The 13,464-nt window shown below is 50.3% G+C and overlaps 1 protein-coding gene across 2 annotated transcripts in view; it reads left to right on the forward strand.

The window, feature by feature from the left end:
• The window catches only part of AGFG2 (ArfGAP with FG repeats 2), a 22,801-nt gene continuing 9,337 nt past the window's right edge, over window positions 1-13,464 (forward strand). The window contains exons 1-6 of one of the 2 annotated variants that reach the window (XM_005661910.3): window positions 1-556; window positions 9,379-9,472; window positions 10,296-10,411; window positions 11,479-11,632; window positions 12,199-12,364; window positions 13,162-13,287. In XM_005661910.3, coding sequence (XP_005661967.1) covers window positions 336-556; window positions 9,379-9,472; window positions 10,296-10,411; window positions 11,479-11,632; window positions 12,199-12,364; window positions 13,162-13,287 — 877 coding nt within the window. In that variant the 5' untranslated portion in view covers window positions 1-335. Of the gene's footprint in view, window positions 557-602; window positions 3,797-9,378; window positions 9,473-10,295; window positions 10,412-11,478; window positions 11,633-12,198; window positions 12,365-13,161; window positions 13,288-13,464 lie in introns of those variants that run through there. The other variant, XM_013995456.2, reaches the window with a different exon arrangement.

Here is a 13,464-nt window from a genome sequence, read left to right on the forward strand (position 1 = left end):
GGAGAGAGCACGCACGGTGCTCGCGGCCAGGGTCTCTGCAGGCCAATCCGAGGGGCCTGAGGTCTGAAGGCAGTGGGGCGTGGCGTTGGCGGCTCCCTCAATTCTAGACCGTCCAATGTCGCGCCAATCAGAGTGAGGAGGCGGAGGAGACTAGCCAATCAGCGTGCAGGACAGGCGAAGCAGGGGGTTGAGGAGTCTCGCGCGGATGCCGCCGGCTCCCTAGCTTCTGTCAGGGGAGCCGGGCGTGCAGAGGCGGCAGAGGAGGCGGGAAGGCGGCAGTGGTTGAAGGGGCGATTGCTGACTTGCCGGGAGGAGGTCTGCGGGATTGAGCGGCCATGGTGATGGCGGCGAAGAAGGGCCCAGGACCAGGTGGCGGGGTCGGCGGGGGAAAGGCGGAGGCAGAGGCGGCCTCCGAGGTGTGGTGTCGTCGGGTGCGGGAGCTGGGAGGCTGCAGCCAGGCCGGGAACCGCCACTGCTTCGAGTGCGCCCAGCGCGGGGTCACCTACGTGGATATCACTGTGGGCAGCTTCGTCTGTACCACCTGCTCCGGCCTCCTGTGAGTGGAACGACACGGGGGGAGGACAGGGAAGAAGCAGCGGAGTGTTGGCGTTGGGGACAGTGGGACCCCGGGCAGAGGGACAGAGCTGAGGTTGGGGGCGGCGGGGAGGCCTGGGACGCGCGGGATGTGCAGAGAGGGTCGTCTGCTGCAGAATTGTCATGGGAAAGGGAGAGGATCAGAGGAGACAAGACACGCTTGGAGTCGCGTTGCAGGGGAAAGGAAGGAAATGAGAGAACTGGAGAAACTCCCTAAAGGAGGCGACAATTGAAGGATTCTGGGGGTGAGGGGGTTAGAGATTTTAAAAGCTGGAAGATGACAAAAACACCTTGAAAGGGAACTTCGTGTAGGTGGAGGGCAAGCAAGAAAGCAATAGAGCAAGCTAGGCTCAGAATGAAGGGGTACCTTTCTTCCCTCTGGCTTGTGCCCATCCTGGAGTGTGGGACGGAGAAAACGATTTAAAATAGGTAAGTTAACCCACCTCGACAAGAAGAGATAATGGCAGGTACAGAGCCCTGTTCCAATGTTCAGGAGAAGATTCTAATCTTTGGAATGCTACCCAGAGGGAAATTTCTTACAAATCTAAGAGATGCTGGTGGATTGCCCTGTTAGAGAACTTAACTTTTCCAAAGGTTTGGGGTTCTGGGTGAGCCATCCTTAAGTGTAATAATTTACACTTTTAAGCTCCTTGTTGCCATGCCTTGCTCCTGGTAGTAGCATCTGGCAGCTCTTCCTAGATTTGAGGGGGCTTTGTTGTATAATCTGCAATGCTACCCTAGAGGTTGGCACTCTGTTTGGTCATGCCTGAGCTAATTTAGAGCCATGGTTCCAGCCCAGATTTCTGGTTACATAGTAAGGTTCTTCTTACCCCTTAGGGAATTATCTGGTTAGATGCATGACTAACATGTGATACCAAGCCTGTCTATTTTTTATAAGTTTATCAAGGGATTTATTTTGACTTTTTAGTATGAATACATTGGTTGGTTGATTTCATTTTTAACTAGGAGTGCATCCCTTGTTTCTTCTCACACCTTTAGGAGCCGAAGAGGGAGCAGCATTGTTCTTGCGTGACAGATGGGAGAACAGAACCAAAGAGAGGTTTAGTAACTTATTCAGTGCCAGATGGGGGTTGCTGTTTTCAGCCTTTGTTGTTTGATATTAGCTCTGATCATGGCAGAACAGAAATGAGAATCCAGGTCTCCTCATACAGTTTAGGATTTCTCTATTCAGTTTTTACCTCCTTAGTCAATCTTCTATGTTGATCAACCTCGCTCGTGTGCTGTGAGGATAGACCTGATTTTAGCCTAAGTGAAAAGCACTGTGGCTCTTGGGACAGTGGTTTAGAACCAAACAGGAATGTGTCAAAAGTACAGAGAGGCTCAAATGAAGTAGAAGGATAGAGACCTGAGGCTGGGACCTACTTTGAGGAGAATAGGAGCAAAGTTTAGGAATATTTATAGCATAGTGTAGAAAGCAGATTCCTGAAGATCCTGTTATGAAAAGGCAAATCTGATTATAGAGTCTGGAGAGAAGTAAAAGGAAGCAGGGGGATAAAATTGATGGCATACCAGAGTCTAGGCCCCAAGAAGAAAATGTTAGGAAACAGTGTTAATTCATTCCCATGGTTACTGTGATGGCATGAAAGATAAAATACTGAATAAATGGCAAGTGCTGACATCATTATCATTAGTTCATAGATCTTGGTTTAAAGTATCCTGTAGATAACATTTCCCTTCTACAATGAATATCCCTCAATCAGGACAGAAGGAGGGCCAAGGGATGTGGCTCACATTAAAAACCTGGTTTCTTCTGCTGGAAAAGTTAACTCCTTCATATCAGTGCACAATTTGCAGAACTTTCCCACTTTCCCCTGTGGTCTTTATTGTTGATCTCACTGCTGACAAGTCAAAACATCTGTGATCTGGACAGACACTGGGTGGAGGTAAGTGTGGCCTAAGGATTGATTAATAGAGAAGTATTTTAAGAGGCTTGTCTCTGTCTGTGGTGTATGAACTTGCAACTAGGGGCTTAGCTCCTTAAGAACTTAAGTTACAGTAGGACCAGGTAGGGGGAGTCCACCAACCCTCCCCTCCTTTTTTTAGTTTCAAAAAATTCTAGAAAGAATATTTTTGCCTAGTATTTTTGGCGAAGCATTATGAGAATCGCTCAGAATGATTCTTGCGACAGTAGACTTGAGGGAACACATTTTGATAGTTGGGAAATGAGAAGCTAGGCCACCCCTTTGTTAGCCGGAAGAGTGAAGGGTCAAGAAGCTGGACCAATACGTGAAGCTGCACTGAAGGCATATAGAGATGATAAGGAGAGACAGGTCAGAAGCAGCTCTACAAGAAAGCTTTGACATCCCTGGCTGGGAAGGGCTGCCCTGGTTCTGGTGGTTTGGTACTTCTCCTTTGCTAATTGGAATTGTAATTAGCATACACTAGGACAAGGCATATAAAGCTTGAAGGGGAGCGGGGGCTTCACAAAGTGTTACCTGTGTCTTTTGATGGACTTCTGGGAGCTGGCAGGTGGGTCAGAGGCAGAATACGGGATGGGGCGTGCTTCCTGCTGCCTGCAGAGTTGGGAGGGGGCACACACAGTCCAGCAGGCAGTGGAGAGGCATGGCTCCTCCGTGATGCATACATCTTAAATCCACATGGTTGACCATAGGATTCTTTGGTGCTAGGAAGTGAAAAATTGTAGTAGGCCAATAGCACACACGTTCAGTCAGTCAGTCAACAAACATTTATTGTCTCTCAAGCCCCAGCCACTGTTATAGGCACTGGAGATATGGTAATGAACAAAACTGACAAAGTCTCATCTTCATGTAGCTTGCATCCTAGTGGAGGCCATAGGCTGTAAATAAATCATAAATACATAATATAAGGTAGTGGTAAGTGCTTTGAAGTAAACTAAGGCTCAGGATGGGTTAGAGAGTGAGGGGCTCATACTGAGGATGACGATGAAAAGGATGAAAAGAGAAGAAATACTCTTTCTCAAAATGAAGAGGATGTTGCCGGGGTTGAGGCCAGGGGTGTGCGGCGGAGTTGAAGTATCACACTTAGCCCTATAGGCAGCGAAAGGAGACAGCAGGATTGAAAGCCAGTTTTCTGTTGACTGTGTTACAAACATGTTTTCTACATAGGGGGATGGAGTGTCCTGGGGGCAGTGAGCAGAATTACCAGGGTTCCCATCTGGCTGGACTGACTGATAGAACAAAGTTGACTGTTCCAACTGAAGGTGAATTTCCCAAGATCTGAAGAAAAAACATGAGATTTTAATATTGGTGGGTGGGTATGATTATGCTTCCTCTCTGCGTGTGTGAGTTCATTCTTGCTCTCTTTTTAAATGAGAAGTATTTTCTCAGCTGTAGCAAAAGCCCACAGTGTTGGTGTGAAGGCCTGAGAGAGAAGCTGCTAGTTTCTGCTGTTTCTAAATTTACATGCATGCTGCCACAATTGTAGGTCCCAAATTTGACCTAGTTTTATTCATTTGGTTTTCTTCCAATACCTAGTTTCCTTAACCTGGATATAGATCCATTTATTTTCCCTATACATGTGCCTGTTTGTTTACTTTTATTTCTAACTCTTCCAATAGAAGATGATTCTGCTGCTTTTGAAAAGAATTTACTTCCAAAGCAGTGCCTCAGTATTCTTTCTTGTTCTGGTTGGCTTGGGTGCCTCAATGAATAAACCACTTTTCTTTTAAAAGAAAATAGATGGAGGCCTGAGATCTCACTGGCATCAGGGCAGGGCACTATCTTTGACACCCAGTTTTTCACCCAAGTACGTGACGTGCTTCCCGGACCAGGTCTGTGTTCTGGGAGGGGGGGTGTCTTTTTAGGGCCCCATGTGTGGCATATGGAGGTTCCCAGGCTACGGGTCGAATTGAGCTGTAGCCACTGGCCTACACCACAGCCACAGCAATGCCGGATCCTTAACCCACTGAGAAGGGCCAGGGATCGAACCTGAGTCTTCATGGATACTAGTCAGATTTGTTTCCACTGAGCCACGACAGGAACGCCCCCTGCCCTGTTTTTGCCTATCCTTAAATCCACCCTCCTTCAGGTCTCAGTCCTTGTCTCTCCTGCTTCTGCACAACTTTACTGACAATGGGATTAGGTCAGGATTAAGGTGGACAGAGCTCTGGACTGGGTGTCAGCTCTTTATTTGTGACACATTGCTACCCTCCTGGTGCCTTAGTTTCCCTGTCGGTCTCGCTAGTAGCTGTTCCAGCTGAAGCACTTTTATCTCCAGGGAAGGAAACGTGTAGTATGTTGTTCAATAATTCAGTACTTTTCCATCTGTCTGGGGTGGAGAGGTAGACGTATGCCTTGCTCTTATTTTCGTCCTCCCCCTCCATCCCCTCCACCTCACCTTTCATATTCACGTCTGCTGGGCAGAGGTGGACAGGGTCTCTCAAATGACAGATTTGACAACTTGTCAAATCTTGGACAACTTGAAAAGTCCCTAAGAAAATCATCAATTACCAAAGGGATGAGATTGCCAAAGAGGGGGCAGGAATGAGAAAGGATTGAGATTGCACCTGAAGAGGAAGGTAGCTGGTGATAGGATTCTACAAGGTTCTCTGTGAGGGCAGCTGTTTTTTTTTTGTGGGGGGCTTGTCTGGGAGTTTTCTGGGCTGCACCTGCAGAATATGGAAGTTCCCGGGCCAGGGAACAAATCTGAGCCACAGCTGCAGCAATGCCGGATCCTTAACCCACTGTACCATGGCTGGGGATAGAACCCGAGCCACTGCAGAGAAATGTCAGATCCTTAGCCCGCTGCGCCACAGCAGGAATTCCAAGGGGGCAGCTGTCTATTCTTGTCACTGAGAAAGAACTTCAGGAATGGACTGAAGCAGTGAGATAAAGAAGAAATCCCCCAAACTAGTGAAATTGACCTTGGAGCAAGGTCACAGGGGAGCCGTCCTAATAGCAACTCTTCTTGGCAAGGTCTGAGTCCAAGGTAAGAGCTAACCCGGCTTAGCCAAACCCTGCTCAGAGGCAGAGGAATAGAATTCCAGGAGCAAAGGAACACAATCTAGGGTGTTTGAATTTGAACACAAATATTCAGAGGTAAGGAATTCCCAGGTCCAAACCTGGCATGAGTGAAAGAACTTGGGCGCTGGGTAGAATGGTTTTTTTCCACTGTCGACCTGGCAGAACCTTCTTAGCTGAGCAGCTGAGCAGGTTTGAGGCTTTTACGAAGCAAGATAGAAGCAAAATAGAAGCAAAATATGGGCCAGTTCGAGGATGATGACCACAGAGAAACAGAAGGTGTGGTATTTGCAGAAGGAGTAGTATGCTTCCTAGAATCAAAGGGAAGGAAAGAAGCAGAGAGAGAGAGGCTTGGGCAGACTTCAGGATCTCTGCAAGTTGCTTCCCTTGCCAAGTAATTCCGAGTACTTCAAAGAATGATTCCGAGTACTTCACATGCCATTTAGGCGCCCTGTAAAAAAGAAACCCGAGGGAGTTCCCGTTGTGGCGCAGTGGTTAACGAATCCGACTAGGAACCATGAGGTTGCGGGTTCGGTCCCTGCCCTTGCTCAGTGGGTTAGCGATCCGGCGTTGCCGTGAGCTGTGGTGTAGGTTGCAGACTCGGCTCGGATCCCGCGTTGCTGTGGCTCTGGTGTAGGCCAGTGGCTACAGCTCCGATTCGACCCCTAGCCTGGGAACCTCCATATGCCGCGGGAGCGGCCCAAGAAATAGCAACAACAACAATAACAACAAAAAAAGACAAAAAAAAAAAAAAAAAAAAAAAAAAAAGAAACCCGAGTAGAAGACGACCATGACTGGCCTGAGGCTGGCGCACCAGCAGTTTACCTTGCTTTCAATTAGGACAGCTTGCCCTGTTCTGGGCAAACACACTTATCTCTATTTCCCCAGCTCCTCCTGGTTTGAAATAACGGAAGAGATTTGCTGTGATAACCAAAGGGCAGGGCCTCCATCTAGCTTTCACTTCTCTGGGGGAGAACCTGAGCGTTATGTTGGGGAGACTGGGTGCAAGCTGGAGAGCTGGGTCTGTTTAATCCAGCCCAGTGATTCCCATCTGGCCCAGTGAATGACTCTGGGAGGTACTAGTAACAGACAACACTCCTAGACCATTTGATTTCAGCTACTGGGAGGCAAGGGGCTCTGGTTTCTAAATGCCTTCTCTCAGCCAGCAGTGGCCTCTGTGATTCAGAGACAGACGCTCTGACTCATAGGCCATGTAACTAGGCCCTCGTCCCGGGCTGCAGAGGGTTGCCTTGTAGACTCTCCCTGCCCCCAAACCATGGCTCTGGTTATACATAATCCAGTCGACAGACATCAAGGTCAGAGCAGTGCTTTTTGTACCGTGCTATGGAAACATCCTGTTCCATGAGATTCATTTGGCCCAAAGCACCTAAATCACTTATTTTCTCTGCCTTTCCTTTATCCTCTCCCCCACACGCCCCCAAAAATCCCCTCCAGTCCCAGCTCAGCCATAGGAAGTTCTGTTGTTCACAGCATCGCTGCTAGACTGATGAGTGGGTCAAGTTCCCGGGCCCCCCCCCCCAAGGAAGCACACCTCCCTGTTTACACTCTGCTCACAGTTCCTGGTTGTCCTTTCAGGAAATGTCAATGACCTTTTTGTGATAGGCTTAGAATCTGTTTTGCTAGTGTAAACATAATACATTTTACTTTTCCCATGACCGCTTCTCTTCCCTCACTGCTGCATCCTGGTGCCACATCCTCCCCGACCTGACCATGTGCACCTAAATGGCACCCTGCTGCGCTGAGGCGTGCCCTTGTCTGGGCTCCCTGCACCCTTCTTGGAAACGAGTGCCTGGAAATTGAGAACTAGGTCCTCTAATTTTTGTATCCCCTACAGTGCCGACCACAATGCCTTGTATTTTGGCAAAGTAAATATTTGTTAGTGGGAGGTGAAGAGGCAGCCCGGGATCATAGAACAGAGAGGTCTGCTCTGGCCAGACCTCAGAAAGGCCTGGCATTCACGGGGGAAGGGCGTAGTGGTTAAGGGGAGAAGGGCTGAGGGTATAAAAGCAGACTGTCTTGACTTTGGGACAAAACAAAACCAAGCCATTACAAAAGAGAGGCTCTGGGAGAGAAAACTGGAATCTCTCTGACATGCACTCAGGAGGGCGTCCAGGTCAAATCAAGTTTAAGAGCTGTTGTTTGACACCTGGTTACAAAGCCTTGCTTTTGGTTTTCCCTGCTCTCATCTTTCCTCCGGGCATCCATCCTCTTTGATATTGCTTCTCTTTTAAAGGGGTATTTTGAGACCCATCAGAGTCTGAAAACACCCCCAAGTGTAGCGTCCAGTGTTCCTCCTGTCCTTGGTTAGAATCTCAAAATCAGCCATTTAGAGCAGCCGCCCTTCGCCGTGTACTGCGTACTCTGCGCCTTCTCCCCAGCCCAGCTGCCTTCACTTAGGCTAACCCACTCACTGCCCTGCTGCCAGGCTAGCCGGGCACCTTCTTCAGCACGTGCACCTATGAGCTTGAACGTGCACATTCTCCCTTTTCCGACGGTTGCCATTTGGCAAGTTTTGTTGGCTTTCCTGAGGGCATCGGCCAGGACCCTATTCTGGAGTTACTTTACTTTCATGTCTTGGTTTTCCCACTTTTTCCAGGGCAGTGAAAGCCTGAAGAGGCTCCTCAGTTGAGTCTGCCTTTCCTGCATGTGGTCTTTCACTCCCGGCCCCAGGGCCTAGTTTGTTTTGGTTCAGCCAGTTTTGTTTTAATCTAATGAAGGCAGTGAGTCTAGACTAGAATAAAACGGAAGGTAAAGAAAGGGGAACCTCTGAAACCCTGCCCGGTTCAGCTTGTAGTTCCTGCTAGAACACTCCGAAGGGCAGCGGAATGGGGCTAGGAAGCCTTCTCTGCTGTAATCTCCACAGGGCATCTGTGGGCAGAGCTGGACTCCCAGGGAGTTAACAGAACACACAGGGCCGGCACAAAACATCACTACAGGATGTGTGTTCCTGACTCTTGCCAGTCTCACATCCCATGCTTGAACCTGACTTCCTCCTGCTTCGCTGAAAGATCTAGAAGTAAGAAAGTCTGGAATACTTCTTTCCCCCAAGATCACTTCCTAAAAGACAAGGCCGCACTCCATCCTTACACCACGCCAGCCTCCCATGTAGACAAGAGGAGCAGCCAGCCTGGGCACTCTTTTGTCTCTGAATCTCCGTTGGTACTACAGTCACGTGCCTTCATTTTTGCCTTCCCTCGTGCTTGAGGGGTTCGTGTCTTCATGGGCTCTGGGACCTTGAGGATGTGCTGTAGATCTGAAACAATGATAAAGCCAGAACTGGGAAGTGGTCACAGGCCTGAGTTCCCACAAGTACCCCTTCAGCCTCAACACTGAACTGCTAGGGTCTGAGCCGAGGGAGAGCAGGCCACTGGGTGGGGGCCCCATCTTCTTCTGCAGAATGACTGGGGTCCCAGGATGTTCCCAGGATCTCTTATGAGAAGCATCCAGAACATTCTTGCTTCCCTTCTTTCCTTGAACGAGGAAGTAGCTTCAGAGAGTTTAACGTTTGTGTTGGTTTAGTCTTTCTCCCTCCCTCTCCTCCCACAAACAGAACTGCGGTGTTAACGGCCTTCTACTTTTTTTTCCTTTTTTTTTTCTTTTTTTTTTTTTTAACGGGTGCACCTCTGGCATGTGGAAGTTCCCAAGCTAGGGGTTGAATCAGAGCCAGTCGGATCCTGAACCCACTGAGCAAGGCCGGGGATCGAACCTGCATCCTCACAGACAGTGTCGGGTTTTTAACCCGCTGAGCCACAACCGCAACTCCGGCATTCGACTTCTTTTTCGTTCCATTTCGCTCCCACAGGAGAGGGCTGAACCCCCCTCATCGAGTCAAGTCCATCTCCATGACAACCTTCACAGAGCCTGAAGTAGTGTTCCTGCAGTCCCGGGGAAACGAGGTGAGCCCCCACTGCCAGCTCTGGTTGCCCTGTCAGCAGAGCTTTGCCTCATGATCATAGGAAAACCCTACTGTTTTCTTTTTTGTTCCAGTTCCTCTTATTTTTTAGTATGTAAGGTATCTTATCTCATGTCCACGTGTATGTGCATGAATCTTAGTTACACAGACTGTGGTTTGTCTGGGCCCCTTGGAGGAATCAGGGGAAGGAGCAGAATGCCTGTTGGGGTGGCCCCTGGGCACTGGAGGGGGCAGTGCCCCACACTAATGGGTGTTCAGGTTGACGGGCGCCTCTGAGGAAGAGCTCCGGGAGCCAGCTCCGCTGACTTGAGCCTCAGCAACCGGGTTTAAGCCCATGTTGTTAACTTGAAAATGAGTTAATCCCCTTCTCCGGCTAAATCTGCAGATGGGAAGATAGATGCCAGCCTGGGTGTTAGCAGCACCCCTAGCTCACGGGGGATGGACTTACTTGCAGGGTGCCAGCAAGGGCCTCTGGAGAGTGCTCGGGGAGCCACAGCTCTGAAAATTGTTCCTGACCCACCCCCATCCTAATTTGGTTCCCCGTACTTCTCACGGCCCTTTATTTTCTTTCACAAGGTTTGTCATGCGTCATTCTAAACGTATTTGTATTTATCTAAGGCATGACCTTGCCCTTAGATGAGGGGCTCTGTGAGGACAGGGGTCATATCTGTCGTGGAAGGGTACCCACATCCTTACCCTCTGTCCAGGCTCAAGAAATCTTTACTGATGAAGACGCTGGAAATGGCACTATTCCCATTCCAGGTTTTCTGCCCCAACTCCTCTGTCGCCTGACTTCATTCCTTTAGGTGTGCAGGAAGATTTGGCTGGGGCTTTTTGATGCTCGGACATCCTTAATACCAGATTCCAGGGATCCTCAGAAAGTGAAGGAGTTTCTCCAGGAAAAATATGAGAAGAAGAGATGGTAAGGGGGCGGAAGGGATCGCACTGGAGAGAGGTGTCCTAGGCGTGCTTCGTCCTACAGGCCAGTTTCCAGAGTTGAATCAGGGCTTCTCTCAAAGGCTAGATGAGGGTTGAGTCTCTTCCCCTCAGATTCAGTGAGGGCTAAGTTCTGACTTCAAACAATAAAGGCACAGGAAAGAACAACGTGCTCTTGGTCACTAAGCCTGCAGGTTGGGGACCCTCTTTTGGGAAGACAGTAGACTGGAGGGGAGAGCAAGGCCCCCGACTAGGGAATGTGGTCAATTTTGACGGCTCAGCTGATCTCGTTTATGGGGAGAGGTGGCAGGAAGCACTTGGCCCAAAGCTTTATGCTTTTAACCCATGATGTATACGTACCTTGTTTTCCTGCTGCGGAAACGGCATCTCTGTTCCCCCTTCTCTATCCCCAGGTGTCACTTCCTATTGTTGGATCTCTGGGGTGTGTGCATGCTGGGGGGTAGCTGTGGGGTGGAGAAGAGAATGCAGGGAGCAAAGAGACTGGGAGAGATAAAACAGCATTTTGGACACAGAAGATACATCCCAAGCAGAGACCACATCCACTGGAGTGCAAGGGGATTTTATGAGAAGTAGCGGGAGCCGGCGGGATGGATGGTGAGCACTTAGAAGACAAGGGGGCAGAGACTTTTTTATGGGGCTGAGAAGCAGGAGCTTGAAGACACTCCCAGCAAATAAAAGGGGCCCTTGAGTAGGAAGCTGGAAAATAGGGTCACCTAGGTCAGCATGATTGCGGGTGTTAGTACTTGAAACTCAGATGGTTTGACACGTCAGAAGGAGGTGGGAGAGGTGAGGGGCAAAGAGACACAAGCCAGAGCAAACGGAACATTCCTGAGGAAGAAAAGGAGCATCTGACAGTAGAGGAGAAGCTCAAGTTGGGCAGAACTTTGCTAAGTTGCTAAATTCCCTTTAAGTTCAGAAAATAGGAAAATGAGAAAAGGCTTTGACTGCTATTACCTGTGTTTTCTCAAGTACCTAAGCTGAGCGAGGTCCGAGGTCCCCCACCCCTCTCAGCGCAACTCTTCTTTCTCAAAGGTATGTCCCCCCAGACCAAGTCAAGGGGCCCGAGTATACCAAAGGCAGTGCCTCCACCCCAGTCCAGGGCTCCATCCCGGAAGGGAAGCCCCTGCGGACACTTCTGGGAGACCCCGTGCCATCTCTCTCAGCTGCTGCCTCCACCTCCAGCCAGGTAACTCTCAGATCTGTGCCCCAACATTACTTGGGGATTTGGGCGGTAGGGGTGTCAGTTTCCTCAATCAAATCTCCTGGACCTAGCAGACGGCGGTACAGGACATGTGAGTTGGTTCTTGGCCCCGCTGTTACCTCTGTCTTGCATCTCTCACTGTGGACTTGTATGTTTGGGAAGAAAGGACCCAACAGGAAGTGGCCTTTAGGGGTGTCAGAGTATCACCTTCAACCCTGACCCTCCCTCCAAGGAAAGACAGAGGGGCCAGGAAGCTGCTTCAAGCACCTGGGAAGGATGAGGCAGTAACAGCTCCGGGGGGGCTGTTGGGCAACACCCCTGTGTATCTCAGGCTTACCTTGACGAACAGGCTCCAAAGTGTGTGGTTCTGGGAGCTGGCGCACTGAGATGACGAGGGATTAGGTGTGAGCAGGGCTCAGGCAACTTCTGCCCAGGAAACCTCTCCCTCTCCTCTCTCCACCTGCCCATCTGGGGGCAGCCCGGGGTGCCGTGCAGGGGCCTGAGTCATGTCGGGGATTCCAAGCGCTGCGTGTACTGCCTTCTCTTCCAAGGCTGTCAGTCAGTCTCAGCCTCGGACGTCCCAGCCCCGGAGCTCTCAGCCAGCTCCCCACTCCTCAGTCAAAAAAGCCAGTACGGACCTGTTGGCTGACATCGGCGGAGACCCTTTCGCTGCTCCCCAGGTGGCACCAGCTTTTGCTGCATTCCCAGCCTTTGGGGGTAAGTGGACTTGGGATAGAACCTTTCCACAGCATAGGTCCCCCAACACAAGGAATTCACTTGCCTCTAGCTCTCTGCAGGAATGAACGTGCGGGTAACTCTGGGGGGGGTGGGGTTCAGGTGAGCACAGCCAGGCTTAGGGTTGGGAGTTTGACCGTAAAGCCGTACAGCTGGGGGGTCCTAGCACTCCCTTTTAGAGCACAGGAAAGAGCCTTTCCTACTGCTTTCTCTATTAAAATGGGGCAAGAGGGAGTTCCCTGCTGGTATAGTGGTTAGGACTCGGCATTTTCACTGCTGTGGCCCAGGTTCAATCCCTGATCTGGGAACTGATATCTCACATGATGGCACTGCATGGTGCAGCCAAAAAAAATCAATCAGTCAATCAAAGGAGGCTAGGGAATTGTCATGTGTTCCCCCGCCCTCTTCCCAGAGATCAGCGGTGCCAATAGAGTGTTGCCCGAAAGAGTTATCTAGTTTCCCTTTTGCCTCTTTAAGCCCTTTCCCCGCAACAAAAATTTTTTCCCATTATTCCGCCCAAACTGGGCCCTGACAGAAATGTTAATGCCTCATGGAGTAAAGATACAAAATGGAGAGTGAGCCTGGAGGCCGCTGAGATCCCCTATCCGTCTGCATGTGTCTGACCCTCTGTCTCAGGCTTCTGCCAGCTCCCTCTGAAGAGGACCCTGTGGGAAGCCGATGTCCCACTGGGTGGCCTTTGGCCTTGAGAGTTAGCCTGGGTGGCACAGATTCCATAGCATTCTATATAGACATAACCTTAACGCTCTCTCCACCTACAGGCCAAACGCCGTCCCACGGGGGCTTTGCCAACTTCGATGCCTTTGGCAGCAGCGCCAGCTCCTCTGCGTTTGGAAGCATTCCTCCTGCTGGCCAAGCCCCGTTCCCGGCCCAGCCGGTGCCCCCAGGTAAACTCTGCCCCTCCCACCTCCCCTCTCTCTCTCTCTCTCTCACACCCGCCCCAGCTGTCCACACGCATACATCACCCTCCATTCACGTGTGCGGCCAGCCCAAGGACCTGGACAAAGGGACGCTCCAGAAGGAGGAGAGGAGTGTGGTGCAGTTCCCATCAGGAAGAAGGGGCT

The sequence above is a fragment of the Sus scrofa genome, chromosome 3 (assembly GCF_000003025.6).
Source record: "Sus scrofa isolate TJ Tabasco breed Duroc chromosome 3, Sscrofa11.1, whole genome shotgun sequence".
Taxonomy (NCBI): Eukaryota; Metazoa; Chordata; class Mammalia; order Artiodactyla; family Suidae; genus Sus; species Sus scrofa.